General features: G+C 37.9%; 3 protein-coding genes and 1 long non-coding RNA gene across 4 annotated transcripts; all 4 read left to right on the forward strand.

Moving 5' to 3' along the window:
* The first annotated feature begins 1,023 nt into the window (after positions 1 to 1,023).
* Positions 1,024 to 8,653, forward strand: LOC102708192 (GDSL esterase/lipase At1g28600-like). Its single transcript, XM_006644378.3, has 5 exons — positions 1,024 to 1,319; positions 1,425 to 1,646; positions 5,191 to 5,339; positions 6,640 to 6,916; positions 8,028 to 8,653. The coding sequence occupies exons 1-5, from the start codon at positions 1,049 to 1,051 to the stop codon at positions 8,306 to 8,308; spliced, it is 1,200 nt and encodes a 399-aa protein (XP_006644441.2). The 5' UTR covers positions 1,024 to 1,048; the 3' UTR covers positions 8,309 to 8,653.
* Positions 8,654 to 8,964: 311 nt separating this feature from the next.
* LOC107304735 lies at positions 8,965 to 10,467 on the forward strand. The gene is made up of 3 exons (XR_001550774.2): positions 8,965 to 9,524; positions 9,687 to 9,761; positions 10,199 to 10,467. It is a non-coding gene; the product is annotated as an uncharacterized LOC107304735 (long non-coding RNA).
* Positions 10,468 to 13,917: 3,450 nt separating this feature from the next.
* LOC102703179 (GDSL esterase/lipase At1g28600-like) lies at positions 13,918 to 15,516 on the forward strand. The gene is made up of 4 exons (XM_006646088.2): positions 13,918 to 14,203; positions 14,333 to 14,548; positions 14,663 to 15,088; positions 15,239 to 15,516. The coding sequence occupies exons 1-4, from the start codon at positions 13,918 to 13,920 to the stop codon at positions 15,445 to 15,447; spliced, it is 1,137 nt and encodes a 378-aa protein (XP_006646151.1). The 3' UTR covers positions 15,448 to 15,516.
* Positions 15,517 to 16,900: 1,384 nt separating this feature from the next.
* LOC102703453 (GDSL esterase/lipase At1g28600-like) lies at positions 16,901 to 19,643 on the forward strand. The gene is made up of 4 exons (XM_006646089.2): positions 16,901 to 17,189; positions 18,355 to 18,567; positions 18,696 to 18,847; positions 18,963 to 19,643. Exons 1-4 carry the CDS (start codon positions 16,922 to 16,924, stop codon positions 19,446 to 19,448), a joined length of 1,119 nt encoding a protein of 372 aa, XP_006646152.1. The 5' UTR covers positions 16,901 to 16,921; the 3' UTR covers positions 19,449 to 19,643.
* The last annotated feature ends 190 nt before the right edge of the window (positions 19,644 to 19,833 follow it).

Below are 19,833 nucleotides of genomic sequence, written 5' to 3' on the forward strand. Positions count from 1 at the left end.
ACTCATTTTTTCTTAGCGGTTTATAATTAAGTTAAAAATGACGCGGTTCATGTTTGTTCGACAATTAATTTGTTTGATCGGGACAAAAACAGGAAAGACGAGCAAAACGTATTTTCACTTATGTGTGGTTAAGTTTACCGAAATGCCTCACCATTTGGAATATGTATTCTCGTTTGTCCCGGTCTTTACCCACTCAAGTAGAGGGCCGAACAGTATAGAAGTCAAAACTTCTATACTAATCTTATTATAGAATGATCAAATATGTGTATGAAAAATATAAATATTGAATTCCACGTGCATTTCAAAGTTCAAAGTTCAAAGTGTACACGTCTCTCTAAACCTCTCAGCGGATACTAAAGATTGGTGGACCATCTATTGCTTTGAATTCAGTGATCTAATCTTATTATACTACATCGATAATATAAATATTGTAGCTTTAAAATTAAAACCAAAATATTTAACATTATGATAAGTTTACATATATAATGTTAAAATAGATAAATTGATAAATATGTATTACCAAAGTTTTAAATAAAATATTTAATATAAAAATGAGTAATTTTACGGTACTTGAGTAGATACCGAGAGGTATAAAATTTTAGTGTAAAATTTGGTATCTGCTAGTACCTAACGTATCAAGAGGTACCAAAATTTATATAGAAAAAAGTGTTATCTTCTGATGCTTCTTAAGAACCGTAAAATTGCTTAAAAAAATACATAACTAGATTTAATATTCCTACCCAAGTACCAAAATTGACCACATACTGCTCCATCCTAAAATAAGTGATATAGAGCATTTGTGTCATAGTTTAAATTTGAGAGTATTTATTTTGGGACCAAACGTAATATTAACTGCATGCTGGATAGAGCGCAGCTGTAAACATCTCACAACAACCGCAAGGCCCACTGAACTAGTGACTCCTTATGACTTTTTGTCACTCCTGAGCGTTCCTTCAACAACCACTTGTTTCACTCACCCATGACATTAGTGACAACGCACGCTTATAAGACCCACGCAAGTCCGATCCAACGGCAACGCGAGACAAGAATGGCCTCCGCCACCATCTGGAGACGAGGACTCCGCCTGCTGCCGCTGGCGCTGGCGCTAGCGCTGCTGCTGCCTGCGGCACAGGGATCAGCAGCGCCGTGCTACCCGCGCGTGTTCAGTTTTGGGGACTCGCTAGCCGACACGGGCAACATCGCTTTCCTCTACGGCAACGACACCCGCCGGCCCTCCCTCTGGCCGCCCTACGGCGAGACCTTCTTCCACCGCGCCACCGGCCGATGCTCCAACGGCCGCCTCATCGTCGACTTCATCGGTACGTACGCTTCTCGCGACCGTCTAGCCTCTCTCTTCTGGATCTATCGATCGACCGTACTGATCTCTGAGATGCGGAATTCGCGTGTTGGTGGGCACGCCGCAGCTGAAGCGCTGGGGCTGCCGTTCGTGCGGCCGTACTGGAGCGGGCAGACTGCGGAGGACTTCGCCCACGGGGCCAATTTCGCGGTGGGCGGCGCCACCGCGCTCGGCCCGGACTTCTTCCGGGCAAGAGGGATGCCTGTTCGCAACGGTACCGTGCACCTCGACATGGAGATGAAGTGGTTCCGCGATCTTCTCCACCTGCTTTGCCCAGCGGGTCTTGCCGGTATGTCGCTAGCTAGAGCTTTTACGGTGTGGAAGGTGCCCGATCAAGGTACCTCTCCGACTATTAAACATCTATCGTTGATTAGTTCAAAGATAAATTAGGGATAGAAATATGACTATATGAGAGCCTCATTTTTTTTTTCGTTTTTATTTTTCTTATGCTTACGATTTATAAGAGAAAACCTCTACTTTGAATCTTAAAGTTAACGCTAATTTTAGGTTTTTATTATTATAGTTTATTTTTTGATCTTTATGCCGAACGATCATCCCTATAACAATAGGCAATTTAGCAATTGTTCTCAGACATAACAACTTCATGATTATTTGTCCTTAGCTCCTACTCCCTCCCTCCGTTTCATAATAAATGTATTTTTACGTTATTTATATTTAACGTTTGATCATTCATCATATTTAAATTATTTTTTATTATTATTAGATGATAAAACATGAATAATATTTTATCTGTGACTATTTTTTAATTTTTTATAATTTTCTAGATAAGACAAACAGTCAAATGTTAGACAAAAAAATCCATAAAAGCAGTTGTATTGGGATGGAGATAGTGACTCAAAACTATTTCTTCTCCCTCAACATTCATGACTGTCCTAGGCATAGCGAGCAATTGTTTTCGGTCATAAAAACTTTATAATTATTTGTTCTTAGCTCCTAACTCTGATATCTATTTCTTCTCCCTTGCATTCACGACTTTGGTAGGCATTTACATACCAATTGTTATCTCCATTCCAAAATATAAGCATTTCTATTATTTAAAATTTATATCATAATATAAGTATTTCCGTATTAATTTCTACGATTCCAATGACTCAAAAATCCATAGAAGCAGTTGTATTGAGATGGAGATAGTGACTCAAACCTATTTCTTCTCCGTCAACATTCATGACTGTCCTAGGCATAGCGAGCAATTGTTTTCAGTCATAAAAACTTCATAATTATTTGTTCTTAGCTCCTAACTCCGTAATCTATTTCTTCTCCCTTGCATTCACGACTTTGGTAGGCATTGCTGCTCTCTATACATACATACCAATTGTTGTCTCCATTCCAAAATATAAGCATTTCTATTATTTAAATTTTATATCATAATATAAGCATTTCCGTATTAATTTCTACGATTCCAATGATTCAAAAATCCATAAAAGCAGTTGTATTGGGATGGAGATAGTGACTCAAACCTATTTCTTCTCCCTCAACATTCATGAGCATAGCGAGCAATTGTTTTCAGTCATAAAAACTTCATAATTATTTGTTCTTAGCTCCTAACTCCGAAATCTATTTCTTCTCCCTTGCATTCACGACTTTGGTAGGCATTGCTGCTCTCTATACATACATACCAATTGTTGTCTACATTCCAAAATATAAGCATTTCTATTATTTAAATTTTATATCATAATATAAGCATTTTTGTATTAATTTCTATGATTCCAATGATTCAAAAATCCCTAAAAGCAGTTGTATTGGGATGGAGATAGTGACTCAAACCTATTTCTTCTCCCTCAACATTCATAACTGTCCTAGGCATAGCGAGCAATTGTTTTCGGTCATAAAAACTTCATAATTATTTGTTCTTAGCTCCTAACTCTGAAATCTATTTCTTCTCCCTTGCATTAACGACTTTGGTAGGCATTGCTGCTCTCTATACATACATACCAATTGTTGTCTCCATTTCAAAATATAAGCATTTCTATTATTTAAATTATATCATAATATAAGCATTTTTTATTAATTTCTACGATTCCAATGATTCCAGAGCCAATCAAATACTTAGAAAAAAAATCTAATTAACAAAATTCAAAATTTGATCACCAAAGTGACTAAGGATGTGTTTGGTTTGAGAACTAGATAGGGTGGGTTAGAGTCAACCCAGGACCGTGTGATGAGTTGGTTTTATTTTTTTATTTGGATGAATGAATAAGTTGAGCAATGTTTTTTTGGACGAGGAGGATAGAGTGATCATGTGACATGTTTGTACGAAGGAATGGAGTTAGAATCAATTGATGTGGTTATCTTCTCCATATTATGTTAGTGAGGCACCTTCACAATGATAATTTCCAATAATACAATAAGTTTGGTTTATAGTTAAAAAATAAATCATCATAATTGAATTAATATTAATACAAATAATATTTAAATTGCTCGTGCCATTTTAAATAATAATAGACAACTAATAATTGGAATTGTGTATGCCATTTTACCATAAATTAGATCAGTACAAATAATTGAGTGACATCAAACGTACATAAAGATCACATAATTTAAAGTTCCAAATAATAAATAAATTGCTTGTGTCTTTTTAAATAATATCATGCAAATAAATGGAATTGTGTACGTCATTTCACCGAAAATTAAATCAATACAAATAATCGTACGATGCAAGTGCATTGTGGACGAGGTGGGACGAAACCATCCGATTCTTTTTGCCAAATCGTCTCATCCTGGATCTGAGAGAATATTCTTTACCTGGATCCATCACATCCCATCTCATTTATAAACCAAACGCTCACGGAACATGATGACTCTGACCCAACCCACTAAAACCTTGCAACCAAATAAGAGAAAATATTTTAACATCCCTTAGTTTATACTTAAAAAAACGTAGAAATGATTATATTCTGGAATATATATAGTAATTCTTATCTCCCGTTTCTGCTATTGCTAGGTGTGTTTATCCATTATGCTGCTGCAGTATATACAGATTTGCTATTAGTTTGGAATGAGAACTTTCATCACACAGTTGAATATCCATTTCTTTCTTACGTGTCACCTATTTTTTTTTTAAAAAAAAATCAACAAGATTGACTAATACAAGATGTATCGCTTCACAATCCCAAACATGCAAGATCAAAGAGTTCTACAAGTTTATACCAAATTTAATTGTGGATGTACGTATAATAGTTTTAGTTTTTTTCTTTTTTGCAAATTATAGAAATTTAATTTGAACTTGCATGTTTACGTAGTGCTACTACCTCTGTCTCGTAATAATTTTATGTTTCGATTTCTGTGTCCAAAGTTTGACTATTCGTGTTATTTAAAAATTTTTACAAAATCTTAAAAAAATTAGTCACGCATAAAGTACTATCCATGTGTTATCATCTAGTAACCATAAACATATTAATCGCAAAAAAATTTAAATAAGATGAAGAGTCAAAATATTATATCTAAAAACTGAAAAATAAACTTATTTCGGAACGGAGGTAGTATTTCTTGTATTCTATCTTGTTATTTTTTAAAATTCTGTATGACTATCTAGATAACATGCCAGAAAAGAAGGAATGCAAATCCATCTCCAGTAGTTTGAAACATATCTCTTCTTCCCTTAATGGTTGTTCTCTAATAATCCGTATTTGCACAAAAGGAAGAAGTAATCACATTTTAATTCATACCATCATTATCATCGGCAAATCAGAAATGAATATATTTTTAGTGATGAATATTTTACCATATAAAATAAGGAAATTTGCACTGAAAGGCCCTTTTTCAATTATATTAGTATATTTACATACCGATTCTAAACATTATTTATTGCACAGGTTGCAAGGACATGATGAATCAATCTCTTTTCTTGGTTGGAGAAATTGGGGGCAATGATTACAACCATCCTCTTCTCAACGGGGTATCCATTACAAAGATTCGTAGCTTCCCTCCGAGTGTCATTGCCAAAATTTCTTCAATAATCACCGTGAGTAATATGCCTATATATGTTATATATACCATGAACTCCAAGATCACAAAGTGGAACAAAAGCGTACAGATAGTAAAGCAACCGAGTGGAGTTTGCAGTGGCGAAGGCAAGGAGGTGCCCCTAATATACCCACGACCTAATTTAATAATATAAATAAGATATTCTATCTTCTTTCTAAGCAATCATATATAAAATTATAAACCAAATATTTAAATTTGTTTATCTATCACGTATTTGTTAATTGGAAAATTTTACAATCCTTGAGGAGGTACCAATTTTACGTAGAAAATAGTGGTACCTCATGGTACCTCCTTAAAGATGGGAAAATGCTCTTGTTAATTTGATTATTTAAATAAACTCTGACAAAATAGTAGCAAACCACCAGTTAAAAGGTGACTACAGTTTTACATAATTAATTATAGTTTAGACCACATTGTAATAAATTAAGACTTTCAAGTTTAAACAGTAATTGCATAACTTGTAAGGCCATCGTTACATGCTAGTTTTAGAAACATTACAATAACAAATTAATACACTAATTTCATAATCACTGCAATATCAAGTTCACATATTGCAAGAATAATTTTAATTAAATAATTTATTCATATTATCTTATATTTACATAAAATTTAAACTCTATAAAGCTCAATCAACAAATATCATATATGCAATTTCGTATGGTTAGTTGGATATTGCTCTACGGTTGCATAGAGTAGGGCTTGAGTTCAATTCCTGCCCATCGCCATTTTATTATTTTTCATTGTTTTTAACTTCATTGGATTTTCAATTTAGTGTCTTCTTTTGTTCCTTTTAACTCCACTGGAACATATTTTAATTGTACTGTAACTCCATTGAATTGCTAATTAAATGGCATAGTAGATGTTACACAGCTCCATTAGATCTTCAAATTATATGATATATTATTTAACCCCATTGGATCATATTTTAAGTTTCTTTTAACTTGATTGAATTGTTAATTTACTGACACGTTAGATGTTACACTACTCTATTAGATCCTCAAGTTTATGATATATTAGATGTCATATTTCTTTTTATAAAACAACTATTTAGACTGGAAGACTCTCTCCATTGGATCTTCAATATTTAAATTAGATGTCGCTCGCTTCGTTGGATCTTTAATTTAATTTAATGATATATTACATATCACTTGTAACAATTTTAAAAAATAGCCCTGGTAAATTGTAAATCTGTTGTTATCTGTACTGTCATATCACATAACAAATATGGTACCTCTAATCTTAATTAAAATCCTGGCCTCACTCGTATGAGTTTATAGGAATTGATTGGGCTCGGAGCCAAGACGCTGGTTGTTCCCGGTAACCTCCCAATTGGGTGCATTCCAAATTACCTCAGGATATTCATGAGTGATAAGCAAGAAGATTATGAGCCACAGACAGGTTGCCTTAGGTGGATGAATGAGTTCTCACAATACCATAACAAACTTCTTTTGGATGAATTAGAAAAGTTGCGCAAACTTCATCCTAACGTGACCATCATCTATGCTGATTACTACGGAGCTGCTATGGAAATTTTCCTTTCCCCTGAACATTTCGGTGAGTTCAGTTTCTTCATTATTATTTATATTGCCTTCTTTTCTAATCAATATCATTAATTTAGAGTAAATTAATTTCATAAAACTATATGTATGTCTCCTTCTATCGTAAAATTTTTGGTTTAATGATTTATCTCACATAACTATATACAGATTTAGCATACCAATTATTACAAAACTGTATGTTCAGCCTTACCAATTATATCGACCATTACCTAACATGCGAGACGCACCTGCAATCTCGAGAACCCATCGATTGTTTTCTACCACATTTGAACCTACAGTCTCAAGATACTTGATTATAGGAGCATCGAAACGCAGAAGGCCACTACTTAATTACTGATCATCATCACCTATTAACGATAGGGTTGACTCTGGTGTATTTTATTGGTAGTAAAATGTAATCCATAACGTTGTTGATCTATTTTTATCGGACGGCTATAATTAAATTATATTATCAACAATATTATGTGTAGTAGAAATTTGAAGGGGTAATATCGTTCTTTTTATTGTGATATTTATTGCCAAAAAAATTACAAAATACTACTGACCGATTAATTAACAAAATACCAAAATATTCTTTTAAATCAATGGATAAGATTAGTTCCACCGGTAGTATAATACTATCAGTAAAATGCACGTACCAAAGAGGGACCATTAACTACGCATCTTGAAGGTTCATTCTGAGAGTGCAGGTGGATCCTTTGTGTCAGGTTAGGGTGAATACTAAATGGGATAATAGGAATACTGAATCTATAGTTTTGTTAAACAAGTTCTTAAATCTATAGTTTTGCGTTACAATAGGATGAGCAAAATACTTCTTTTTTTTTTTGCGAAATTTACTCTTACCTTTAGTTTCTACTTTGCAGGGAAAATGATTTTTGTATTGCCTCTTAAAATTTGATTTCGTTAGTATATCTCAAACCAATGCAAATATTCCTCTATGTGTGTATCTTAGTCATATCCCCCGCCTCCAAAAACAATTGCCAAGATGGCTAGTTTTATTTTCATCAAACCATGGCATGGACTCTCATGCTACATTTTGCATCATCGATAAAGTTATTTTTTTTCTCACTGATAGCCTGTGTAACACTTCCCTGATTGCGTTTCAGGAATTGAAGATCCTTTGGTCGCTTGCTGTGGTGGAGAAGGGCCCTACGGTGTGTCTGCAGATGCAAGATGTGGAACTGGTGAATACAAGGTGTGCGATGACCCAGAAAAATATGCATCATGGGATGGACACCATCCGACGGAAGCTGCGTACAAGGCTATGGCAGTTGGCCTAGTACGAGGTTCACACACACAGCCTCCAATTGCTGCCATCACCAATTCATGCCTGCAACCAGCTGCGCACGCATCCTCTGTTCAATACAAGGCCCTATATGATTTGTAGTTGTGTGAGTATTTTCCTTATTTTTACAAGATATACGTGTATATAAAGGGCTTTTTTATTATTTTTGAAAAGTATCTCAAGGTACCAAGAATTTTACTACCTCAAGATATAATATACTTCAAGGTAACATACATTTTACACTATAAAGTGTGGTATCTTGAGATACTTTTTAAGAATGATAAAAAAGCTCGTATATAAAAGATAGATGTGGATTAATCCTCCAGCTGGTGCTATGTCAAACTTAGGGGTTGGATCCTGTAATAAATTAATTTACCACCTCCCACCTCCCACCTCCATAGACTGCACATCATTGGTTTTCCCTAGAGTAAATTTTACTTTAAACCATTTTAGTTATCAAGTATCACTATGGATCTATCATTCACTTTGAACTATCTGGGGTGGTCATTTGGCTTTTTTCAGAAAAGTTCAAATAACATATTTGCAAACAAAAAATGATTTAGGAATAAAAACTTTTATATGCATGTTTTTAACGATCTAAAAACCAAGATTAAAAAATAAACTATTCTCTTTTTTCCATATTATAAGACTTTCTGGTCTTATCTAGATTTATTTATGTGCTAATGAATCTAGACATATATACAAAATATATACATTAATACATCAATAAATCTAGACAAACCCAGTAAATCTCATAATGTGAAACATAGAAAGTATGATAAAAACCCTAAAATTAAATTCAAATTTGAGGTTGAAAATTTAAATTTTGGCTTATAAGCATAAACGGAAACTTTTACCAATTTCTTTCACTTTAGACTACCATGCCACCGTGGGATATACTAGCCATGTTCTCCAAGAACATATTTCCTCTAACATAAAGATAGATGGATATGGTCACTGACATATTAGCACTACCGTTTATAGGTCCATATGTCTTTTCATTAGAGGATCTCATTCCCGTTCTCCAACCCCGGCATATAGTCATAGCTGCTGCTGTCTCACTCTAACAAAGTTCTGTTTGTTGCTTGCATCGGTGATGAACTGGTGGCTGCCTGGCTGGAGACCAACTTACAAATTGCTTTCTTCATGTGCGTAACTAGCTAGAGCCTAGAGGCCTCGAGGGCTCGAGGCATTCGCCCGCTGCTCGCAGCTCGCTGGTCGGCCACGGTGGCAATGGTTTCAATGAGGCTGGACAAGTGGTCACATCAGTCGCCGGAGCAGTGTTCCCCTGTCGTAATTAAGCAGCAGCAAAAACACGGTGAGGTAGCTAGCCCATGCAAAGCTTAATTACTTTGTTGGTCACAGTTGTTTGTTGATTTCACTGAGACCGTGAATAGAAAGAGAACAAGTGATTATTTAGCTGATCCTTCTTGTTCAATCTGTTGATTGATGCAATAATTGCGTTACTTTCTCTGCTCAGGCAGCGAGAGCCGTGACAGCCACATCGGAGACGAAGAAGATGACAACAAGAAGGGGTCCAATGTGAATCAAAATGGTAAATATATATATATATATATATATATATATATATTACATGTGTTTCACACATAAGATATTTGATACTATGCTAATTAATCAAGATAACATTAAAATATATTCACTAATACATAGATAAATCTATGTAAAACTAAAACATCTTATAATATAGAATGGTCGTGTAAAATAGAATTGGTTTTGGTAGAAGGGGTCCCACATGGCACTATGGTAATAAAGAGAGTCCCAAAGTGAAGTTTACGTTTTCCCTAATTCTCTTCATGAACTGTGTTTTGTTTAGTTAATATTCTTCCATCTTGTCTTTAGTTCTCGGTCTTAGTTTGGAACTATTGACTCACATTTATATGTTAGTAGTATATCTCTACTGCTTAAAACTATGAAATATTTTTGTCTTCGACGGTCACTCATCCACTGTTTATACATTGTCACAAAGTACAGATCGATCTACAATGGAGCGACGAGTCCAATTTTTGTGGACAGATCACGTCCCGGCCCCGTGCAGTTTATATCAATCCAACCCTCCCTTGCTCCCAGCCCATCATGTGTTGTGTCATCCATTAGTTAAATTAAGCCTTTTTATCATCATTAAAAAGTATCTTGATGTACCGAAAAATTTTAATGCTACCTCAAGGTTCAAAATTGTTACGCTAGAAAATATGATACTTTGATGTGCTTTTTAAGGATAGTAAAAAAAGCTCTTAAATTAATATTCCTCACCTTTGTGCCAAATTTTTTGCCCGTAGATTGGTTCAATCCCATGTGGCTTCATCTCTTTCTCCTAGAGTGCGTGATCGATAGTTGACCCACTCCGATCGCCCCCAAGTGTGATAGATGACAACGGATTGGATAGGAACATCGAGCCACCAGAAAGAACACTTCAGTTCATCATCAAGAAAAATGTTTACATGTCATTTCGCATGGGCCTGTGAGGGCATCAAGCTTTGGCATGGTAGGCCGAGAGTGGATTTGGGATGAGCATGCGATGGGATCGATGGGCACGCGCCATGGTGATGCGAGCTAGCGAGTGCAACATCATTTCCCTCTAGATTTGTTGATGTTATGCCTATATATTCCGATTTATGTTTCTTTTTTCCACGCATGGAATTTCCCTGGCAAGAGATTAGCATCCTAGCAAGTCCTCCTCCTCATCAGTTCATCTCTAATGCTCTTGTTCCTACTTGCTTGAGAAGGGAATGTTCCTGTTTGTTGGTTGTTCATGTGCTAATCACATATATACAGTGCATTGTGAGTTGGGAAGAACCTGAGAACAACTTCGGATGAGCTTCTCTCTTGCATGGTTAAGCAAAGCCATCAGGAACAAGTTAAGGAAAAGTTAATTGGTATGCTTGGAGATTAGTGCTATTGCCACAAGGTGTGGTCATGGGAATGTAATTGCAAGATCATTGTGTTGCCTAATTGATGGATGATTTGAGATTTCTTTGGGCGAGTGCACTCACGTGAGGCAGTTTCCTCAATCAAAGCAAGCGTGGTGAAAATATCCCCCAAAATACTACAAAAGCGTATGATGTTTATATTTCAGTAAATATTGCAAAACTACATATATTTTTAGACCAAATTACCATAAAACTACACATTTAGCATCAAAATTATCTCAAAACTATAGCTTTAAGATGAGGTATCATGAACTACATACAAACTTAATAACAAAATCATCATAAAACTACAAGATTACAACACATTTATTCACAAAAATTCAAATTTAGTAAACAAAATGTGGTAGGGGCTTAAACTATAATATATGTAATAACTTAAATATTAAAACTATAGTTTAGTTATACTGGTCTTAAGTCTGTAGGCTTAAGATAAATATTATACTAAATATGTAGTTTTATGATACAACTCCTTAAACCTTTAGTTTTCCGATGGTTTGATCGAACCAGATGAAGTTTTGTGAAATTTACTCTTTGAATGGAATAGTTTGAACAATATGAATGTGCGGCTGTTGCAACGCATATATCATATATGCAAGTTCAGCTATCATACATTATATGTAAGGACAAAATAACACAAGTATCTCATTGCAACGCATAGACATCTTGCTAGTCTATAAATATAAAAAGGGGAAGGTTCATACTTTACCTGGTGCACCCGATAAAACGTATGCACTACTATAGAACCTAGCAAATTTGACGGGTCATCTGGAACCTAACAGCCCGTCACACCCACACTCTGTGACGGGCTAAAATAAGGCCTGTTGTAGATGACTCTATTCGGTTTGGCCCGTCACCGATGACATATCATCTGTGTCGGGCCAACATTTACGTCCGGTACGACTTATCCGTAAAGGGCCAAAATCAGTACCCGTCACCGATGAAACTCATCCATGAAGTACCAAAATAAAGGTCCGTCACATATGAGTCATCCGTGACGGGCCATAATTATGATCCGTCGAAGATGAAATGAGTCATCCGTGAAGGGCCAAAATTAATGCCCGTCACGAATGAGTTATCTGTGACGGACCATAACTATGGCTCATCAAAGATGTGTCATGAAAGACTTTCAGCTTTAGGGTTTGCTTAATCTCAAACCGGTTTCTACTTTAAATAAAAGTTATAGATTTTGATGAGTTTTGCAACTTTGATGTTGATGATTTTTCAGTTGAAATCATTTAGTATTTGAAAATGTTGTCTGCAGGTTGCCATAATTTGAAATTCAAATTCAAATTATTGAAACAGAGTCATATACCAAAATGACCAAAACAAAAGTTATAGATATTGATGATTTATACAATTTTATTGTGGATGACTTTTTCAGTTGAAATTGTTTAGTATTTGAAAATATTGGTTAAAGTTGTCAGAATTTAAAATTCAAATTTTATATAGGTCAATTAAACTTAGATTGAGACATAACCAAAATAAAACTGGTAGATCTCAATAAGCTATACAAAATAAAACTGGTGGACCTCAATAAGCTATACAACTTTATTTTTGACAACTTTTTCATATGAATTGATTTAGTATAATTATTATGGTTTACTTCACAGTGGTATAATAAAATAAAAAGAAAAAAGATTAAACTATGAAACAAGGTCTATTACGGGCCAGCTCTTTTGCTCCTCCCTCACCGAGAAGTTCATTTTGCCTCCCTCCTTTCAATTAATTTCAAAATATTAAATCTTCGAATCAAATTTTATCATACTAAATAAACTTATTGAAAAAGTTCTCAAAAACAAATTTGTATAACTTATTGAGATGTACCCTTTTTTTGTTTTGGTTATTTCTTCATCTGAGTTTGATTCAACTATATAAAATTTGAATTTCAAATTATGACAACTTCAAATAACATTTTCAAATACTAAATAATTTTAACTAAAAAATCATCAACAACAAAGTTGTATAAATCATCACTATCTACAACTTTTGTTTTGGTTATTTTGCCAAATGACTTTGTTTCAATAATTTGAATTTGAATTTCAAATCATGACAACTTCAAACAATATTTTAAAATACTAAATGATTTCAATTGAAAAGGTCATCAACAACAAAGTTGTATAAATCATCCATATCTATAACTTTTATTTTGGTCATTTCTTCATTCGACAAAGTAATAGTTACATTATTCAGAAAATTGCATATCTCTTATAGTTTATAAACTTTTTATAATCCTTGAAAAGGTACCGTAAAATTTAATACCTCCTAATATCTAAGGTATCAAGAAATACCAAATTTTACACTAAAATTGTGGTACCTACTCTATAAAAATACTCTAAAATGAAGAACAAGGCACATTTTTTTTTCAATTCAAAGAGCACAAATATGATCTTGTGGACAATATAATGCAGCAAGAAAAGAAAAGGAAAACAATCTTCTCATCAACACCTGTGAATATTGGCCCATTATGATTGTATGGAAATAAATTGAATCAATTTAAAACGTTCCTCATTTAACGTAATCTGCTAGTGCTACTCCTATCTTTGGAAGCGGTGAAATGTGAAATACAGCCGTTACCAATTAGCAGGAGATTTGGTACCATAATCGACTTCCGACGCCAGCTGACCGATCTTGCAAGCATTGATGCATTTTGATACGCGTTCGATCACACGGAGGTACATATAAAGGGGGGTCTGCAGATGCAAGCAATGCAAAGCTATCCCAACAAAGTAGGCCTCTCTCCAGCAATCTCTCTTGTACACATTCATGGCGATCGAGAGCTTGATCAGGTGGCGCCATGGCCGCCGTGCCGTTTCCCCGTCGGCGCCGTTCGCCCTCCTCTGCGCGGCTGTGCTGCTCAACGCTCACGTGGTGCTGTGCGGCTGCTACAAGCGCATCTTTAGCTTCGGTGACTCCATCATCGACACCGGCAACTTCGTGTACAGTACAGGCAGCAGCCCTTCCCCGTTCAAGGAGCTCCCCTTTGGCATGACCTACTTCAACCACCCCACCGGCCGGATCTGCGACGGCCGCGTCCTCGTCGACTTCTACGGTGAGTTGCCTGTGCATTGCACCCTATATACGTATGCGCACGTGCCATTTCTCGGTTTCTCATGTGATGATCTATGCATGTCTGAATATTGCTCGATCATGTGTGTGTGTGTGTGTGTGTGTGTTTCAGCGCAAGCGTTCAACCTGTCGCTGCTACCACCGAGCATGCCGGAGGAGGGATCGGGGCAGTTCCCGAACGGCGCCAACTTCGCCGTGCTGGCGTCGACGGCGCTGGGGCCGGACTACTTCAAGACCAAGTACAACTTCAGCGTGCCGGTGCCGTACTGCCTCGACAGCCAGCTCGCCTCGTTCAAGAAAATTCTCGACCGGATAGCTCCTGGAGTCGGTAAAAAAAACAAAATTCAAGCACACATCAAACGTTGTTTGATCGATTAACGTGCTTGCATGATCTGCGTACGTGTTCATGCATCCCGGGTATATATCTTGTCTCCTGTTTCAGATGCCACCAAGAGCCTGCTAGGCGAGTCGCTGATCGTGATGGGCGAGATCGGCGGCAACGACTACAACTTCTGGTTCTTCGCGCGCATGCCCCGCGACACGCCGAACCAGTACATCCCCGACGTCGTCGGCCACATCGGCGCCGCCGTGCAGGAGGTGATCAACCTCGGGGCGAAGACGGTGCTGATCCCGGGGAACTTCCCGTTCGGGTGCGCGCCGGCGTACCTGTCGGGCTTCAAGAGTGACAACCCCTCCGACTACGACGCCACCGGATGCCTCGCTTGGTTCAACGACTTCTCCAGGCAGCACAACCAGGCGCTGGTGCAGGAGGTCGGCCGGCTCAGGTCACAGAACCCCGGCGTGACGCTCATCTACGCCGACTACTACGGCGCCGCCATGCAGTACTTCCAGGACCCCAAGAACTACGGTGAGCAGAGCACAGATCATCCTACTGTCCTAATCTGAATGAGCTAGCGTTCATGGTCATGACTAGCTAGCTCCATGCATGCATTCATGGACGAGGCAGACACCATTGCTTTTGTTTGGCTGATGTTTCGATATGTTCTTGGTTTGGAAGGTATCCCTGATCCTCTACTGGCGTGCTGCGGCGGCGACGGCCCGTACCACACCGGCATGACGTGCAACAAGACGGCCAAACTCTGGGGATCCCCGGCGAACTTCGCCAACTGGGACGGCGTACACATGACGGAGAAGGCCTACAGCATCATCGCCAATGGGGTGTTGAGCAAGCGTTACATCAACGGCCCGTTGATCAACTCATGCTAGAGGATTTAGCTGAAATTTCGTGTTGCTTAATTCTGATACTGAGATTCTTGTGAAGTCCTACGCATATTTGTATCAACCGATGAACTGATAATGCAGATAGCAATAATCTGTTAAAGAACTCACGTATTCGTTCGTACGTCCGTATTTAATTTGCTGAATGATCTGTAACGCTTGGACCGATCGATCGATGCGATGGAGAGCGAGACCAATGAGTGGTGTAGCCTTGTAGGCAAGGCAATGGCTCAAAGGGCGTTTTTCTGATTGACCAGCCTATGATATACTCGAATACTTAATCGGAGAAATTTTATGGTCATTAAGAAAGCACCATTACATGCTAGCCTGAGGCCGCGTTTGCCTACATCCGTTAGTCCACACCAGTTAGTTAACTTATCTCTCTCGTTTTCTACGTATACGCTCTCCATGCTACTGAACAGTGTATTTTTACAGAAATTTTCTATAGAAAAGTTGTTTAAAAAATTATATTAATCTATTTTATATTTTTCAATAATTAATAATTAATTAATCATGTATTGATCTATTACCGAACGTTTATGAGGGTTTATAACTAGTTGAATTTCTCGTGCAATTGCATATATAGGAGTAATTAAAATAAAATTAGATTGTATATATTAGAAGAGACAATTAATTAGTTGAATTTCCCGTGCAATTGCATGGGGCAAATGAAATAGAATTATTGTATTTGCTATATAGCTTTATCTTTATTCCTAAGAGTAATTGTAATTCCTGTACATTTTCATTGCGGTGGAACTAGACGGTTATATTTCTCATTTGCCCAGTTATCGGAGTAATTTGTTGAGGAGTAAAGGGTACAATAAATTCAAAAGTCAACTACGAAAAATTTTCTTCTATTAGAACTCTCTTAAGGTTGATCATAGTTTTAAGAGCTATATATTAAATCCAATGGCACTTTTAAAAACTGTTTTCGTGTAAAATTACGTGGAAAATAATTGTTAACTGTAATTTGTTTTCGTATACCGAGTTCGACTAAGGCAGGACAGAGCAAACTCATTGGCCAATTATGCTCTAGATCTGGTTTTGGTGGTAACTTCCGTAATCCATTATGAGAAAATTATATTGAATCAACACTGATAGGATGCTGCATTACTGCTACAGCTACAATGCTGTGTCACTATAGATATACACCATATCTTTAGAATACATCCACACCGCGCGCATCATATCATCAAAATTTGACCAGAGGGAAGGAACCATCCAAAATACTTCAGCAAGCATTTAAATCTTGTTTGGATATGGATTAATGCATATGGTGTGATATGACCGATACCACATTGCTCTGGAGTTCTGGACCACTTCGCCATTTATAAAAAGGGGATTCAAACGAGCCATTTGAAATGCAGACCGACGATGCTTTGAACCCAACAACATTTTGTGCAGTCCCAGCAACTAGAAGCGGAGAGCAGCTAGCAGCAGCAGCAGCCGCCATTGCTTAGATATGGGAAGCTTCAGTGCACAGCACCATTTCATTTCCATGTACCTCGTCCTCCTCGTCTCCGCCGTCCTGCTGCTGAACGTGACCCTGGGGGAGTGTGGCTGCTACAAGCGAATCTTCAGCTTCGGTGACTCCATCATCGACAGCGGCAACTTCGTCCACATCGCCGGCGACCATCCGTGTCCGTACAAGGAGCCACCGTTCGGCATGACCTACTTCAAGCACCCCAGTGGCCGCATCTCTGATGGCCGTGTTGTTATTGATTTCTACGGTGAGTTCGTCGTATGCCGATCGATCGATCAACTCCTCTATGACTGCTCCAAAAAAATAAATCTCATATGCATGGTCAAATCGAATTTTCTTTCGTTTACGTACAGTAGTACCCTCTCTAATCATGAAAATATATCTTTTTGAACTTCTTTATTATCGAGTATGCTTGTATAGTTTTATAGATCCCAATAAAAAATCATTTTACGAAGAAAGAGAATTTAAAGCTTTGACTTTATGTTTAGTTGGGCTCACATAGTCATGTGTCAGTGAGCAGAGAGCAGTATTGCAAAGGATCTGGACTCGTACACTTAAGGCTATGAGTGAGCATTGAGATTTTAAAGAAATAAAAAAGAAAGAGTGATGTGACATAACTACACTTTTAGATAAAAACAAACAACTAAAAAGCTAAAAGAATCACCAAACAAGCCTAGGTATGCTAGGCGCCAAGCATAATGGAACAGGCTAGATCATTGGCAACTTATTATAAAAGTGTAACATAGTTACGTATAATACTCTACTGCTACTAGGATAACATTATGTTAATATTGGAGCTACCTAAAAAATATAAAGATAACTTGCATAAGGCTATATATTTATTATTATGAAATTTATTATTTCGATGATGTCAGATTAACCAAAGTAGTGCAACAGCACCAAATAAACCATTTTTTCTTGGGTCTAGGCACTCACTAAGCCAATTAACTTTCAACCCAAACACATCACCAAACAAAACAAGCAATTTGGCACTAAAAAAGTGTTACGTAATTTCTTGTGTTTTGCAAAAACAGCATTACTTGTCTCCAATCCGATTCCTTTTAGCAAGTTTATCTTTCATTAGAATTATTTTATACGAAGAAACCACATAAAAGCTTTGATCCTCAGTAGAACCTTTCTAACACACATAAGATTATCTTACGATAGCGGTTGGGCTTAGTACATGATCACCATTGTTTTACCCTCAATCTTTTCACTTTTTTATGCTTATAAGCCAAAAATTTAAAGTTGATTTTAAGATTTTTTTATCGTATTTTATTTTCAGTTTTTACCTCTAAATCCTAATAACATATATAAAAATATTATTAATAAATTATTTTTTATTTGTAAATATGATGTTTGACTTTTTCACCGAAAAAGAAGCCAAACGGTCACGCCTTTTTATGTTGCAGCGCAAGCGCTCCAGCTTCCGTTTATACCACCAAGCTTGCCGGAGAAGGACCTGGGGCAGTTCCCGCACGGCGCCAACTTCGCCGTGCTGGCCTCCACCGCGCTGCCGCCGGAGTACTTCAGGAGGTGGAACCTGACCGTGCCGATGCCCATCTCTCTCGCCACGCAGATGGAGTGGTTCAAACAAATGCTGCAGCGGATCGCTCCCGGTGACGGTAAAAGACCATACGTGCCTGCACGGCACGCTTTAACAGCCGATCAATTAATTGTCCGTTTCGAGTTTGCGAATGTAATTACCATCTTCCTTGACTTATGGCTGATTTTGATCTCTTTTTTTTTTCAGCTGCTACGAGAGCACTGCTAGGTGAATCTCTTATCTTGCTGGGTGAGATCGGTGGTAACGACTACAACTTTTGGTTCTTCGCTCGTAAACCTCGAGAGATAGCCTACCAGTTCATCCCCGATGTCGTCGCCAGAATAAGTTCCACTGTCCAGGTTGGCACAAAACATCATAGATATATCCTGATCAAAACCACGCATATTACATGTGACGTCGTATGAAATTAATTAATTAATATATTGCATCATATGTGCAATTGCATGAGCCCAGGAGCTAATCGGTCTGGGCGCCAAGACGATCATGATCCCGGGGAACTTCCCGACGGGGTGCGTGCCGGCGTACCTGAGCGGCTACCAGAGCAGCGACCCCGCGGATTACGACGAGCTCCGCTGCCTCCGGTGGTTCAACGCCTTCTCCGCCGCGCACAACGGGGCGCTCCGCGACGAGGTCAGCCGGCTCAGGGCGCAGCAGCACCCGGACGTCAAGCTCATCTACGCCGATTACTTCGGCGCCGCCCTGCAGTTCTTCCGTGACCCACGCAGATTCGGTATCGACGATCCTCTGCTCGCGTGCTGCGGCGGCCATGGCCCGTACCACACCGGCGCGACGTGCGGCAGGACGGCGACCGTCTGGGGCGATCCGGGCAGTTTCGCGAACTGGGACGGTCTCCATATGACCGAGAAGGCGTACCATGTCATCGCCGATGGGGTGCTCAACGGGCCGTTCGCGGACCCTCCATTGCTGCATAGTTGCTAATAGGAAATTAAATAATAGTAGCATTGTTGTGGCCGTTCCATAATCCAGATTTCGAGCTGAGATTTATGGGGATCGTTTGCTGTGGTAACGTTGATTGATGAATCGAAAAAAGATGGAAATATCTCGAGTTATTTGGTTGATTCGAGGAGAAGTTAAGTTAATGTGATGTTACTATGGTCGAAGCTATTTCGTGAGTCGCCGTTCATGCTTCACAAAAGTTGAATTTTTGGGATTTTTAATTTTATTTATTAAATAATTCACAAAATTGATTTTTTATTTTAAAAAATCATGGATCTAACCTCCTGTCATCGTCTAGGAGGATGGAAAGCATACATGGTACACGGCGTCGTGGACGGTAGTGAAAGCGATGACGGTGGCTCGGTGA

Source organism: Oryza brachyantha, chromosome 1 (assembly GCF_000231095.2).
Source record: "Oryza brachyantha chromosome 1, ObraRS2, whole genome shotgun sequence".
Lineage (NCBI taxonomy): Eukaryota > Viridiplantae > Streptophyta > Magnoliopsida > Poales > Poaceae > Oryza > Oryza brachyantha.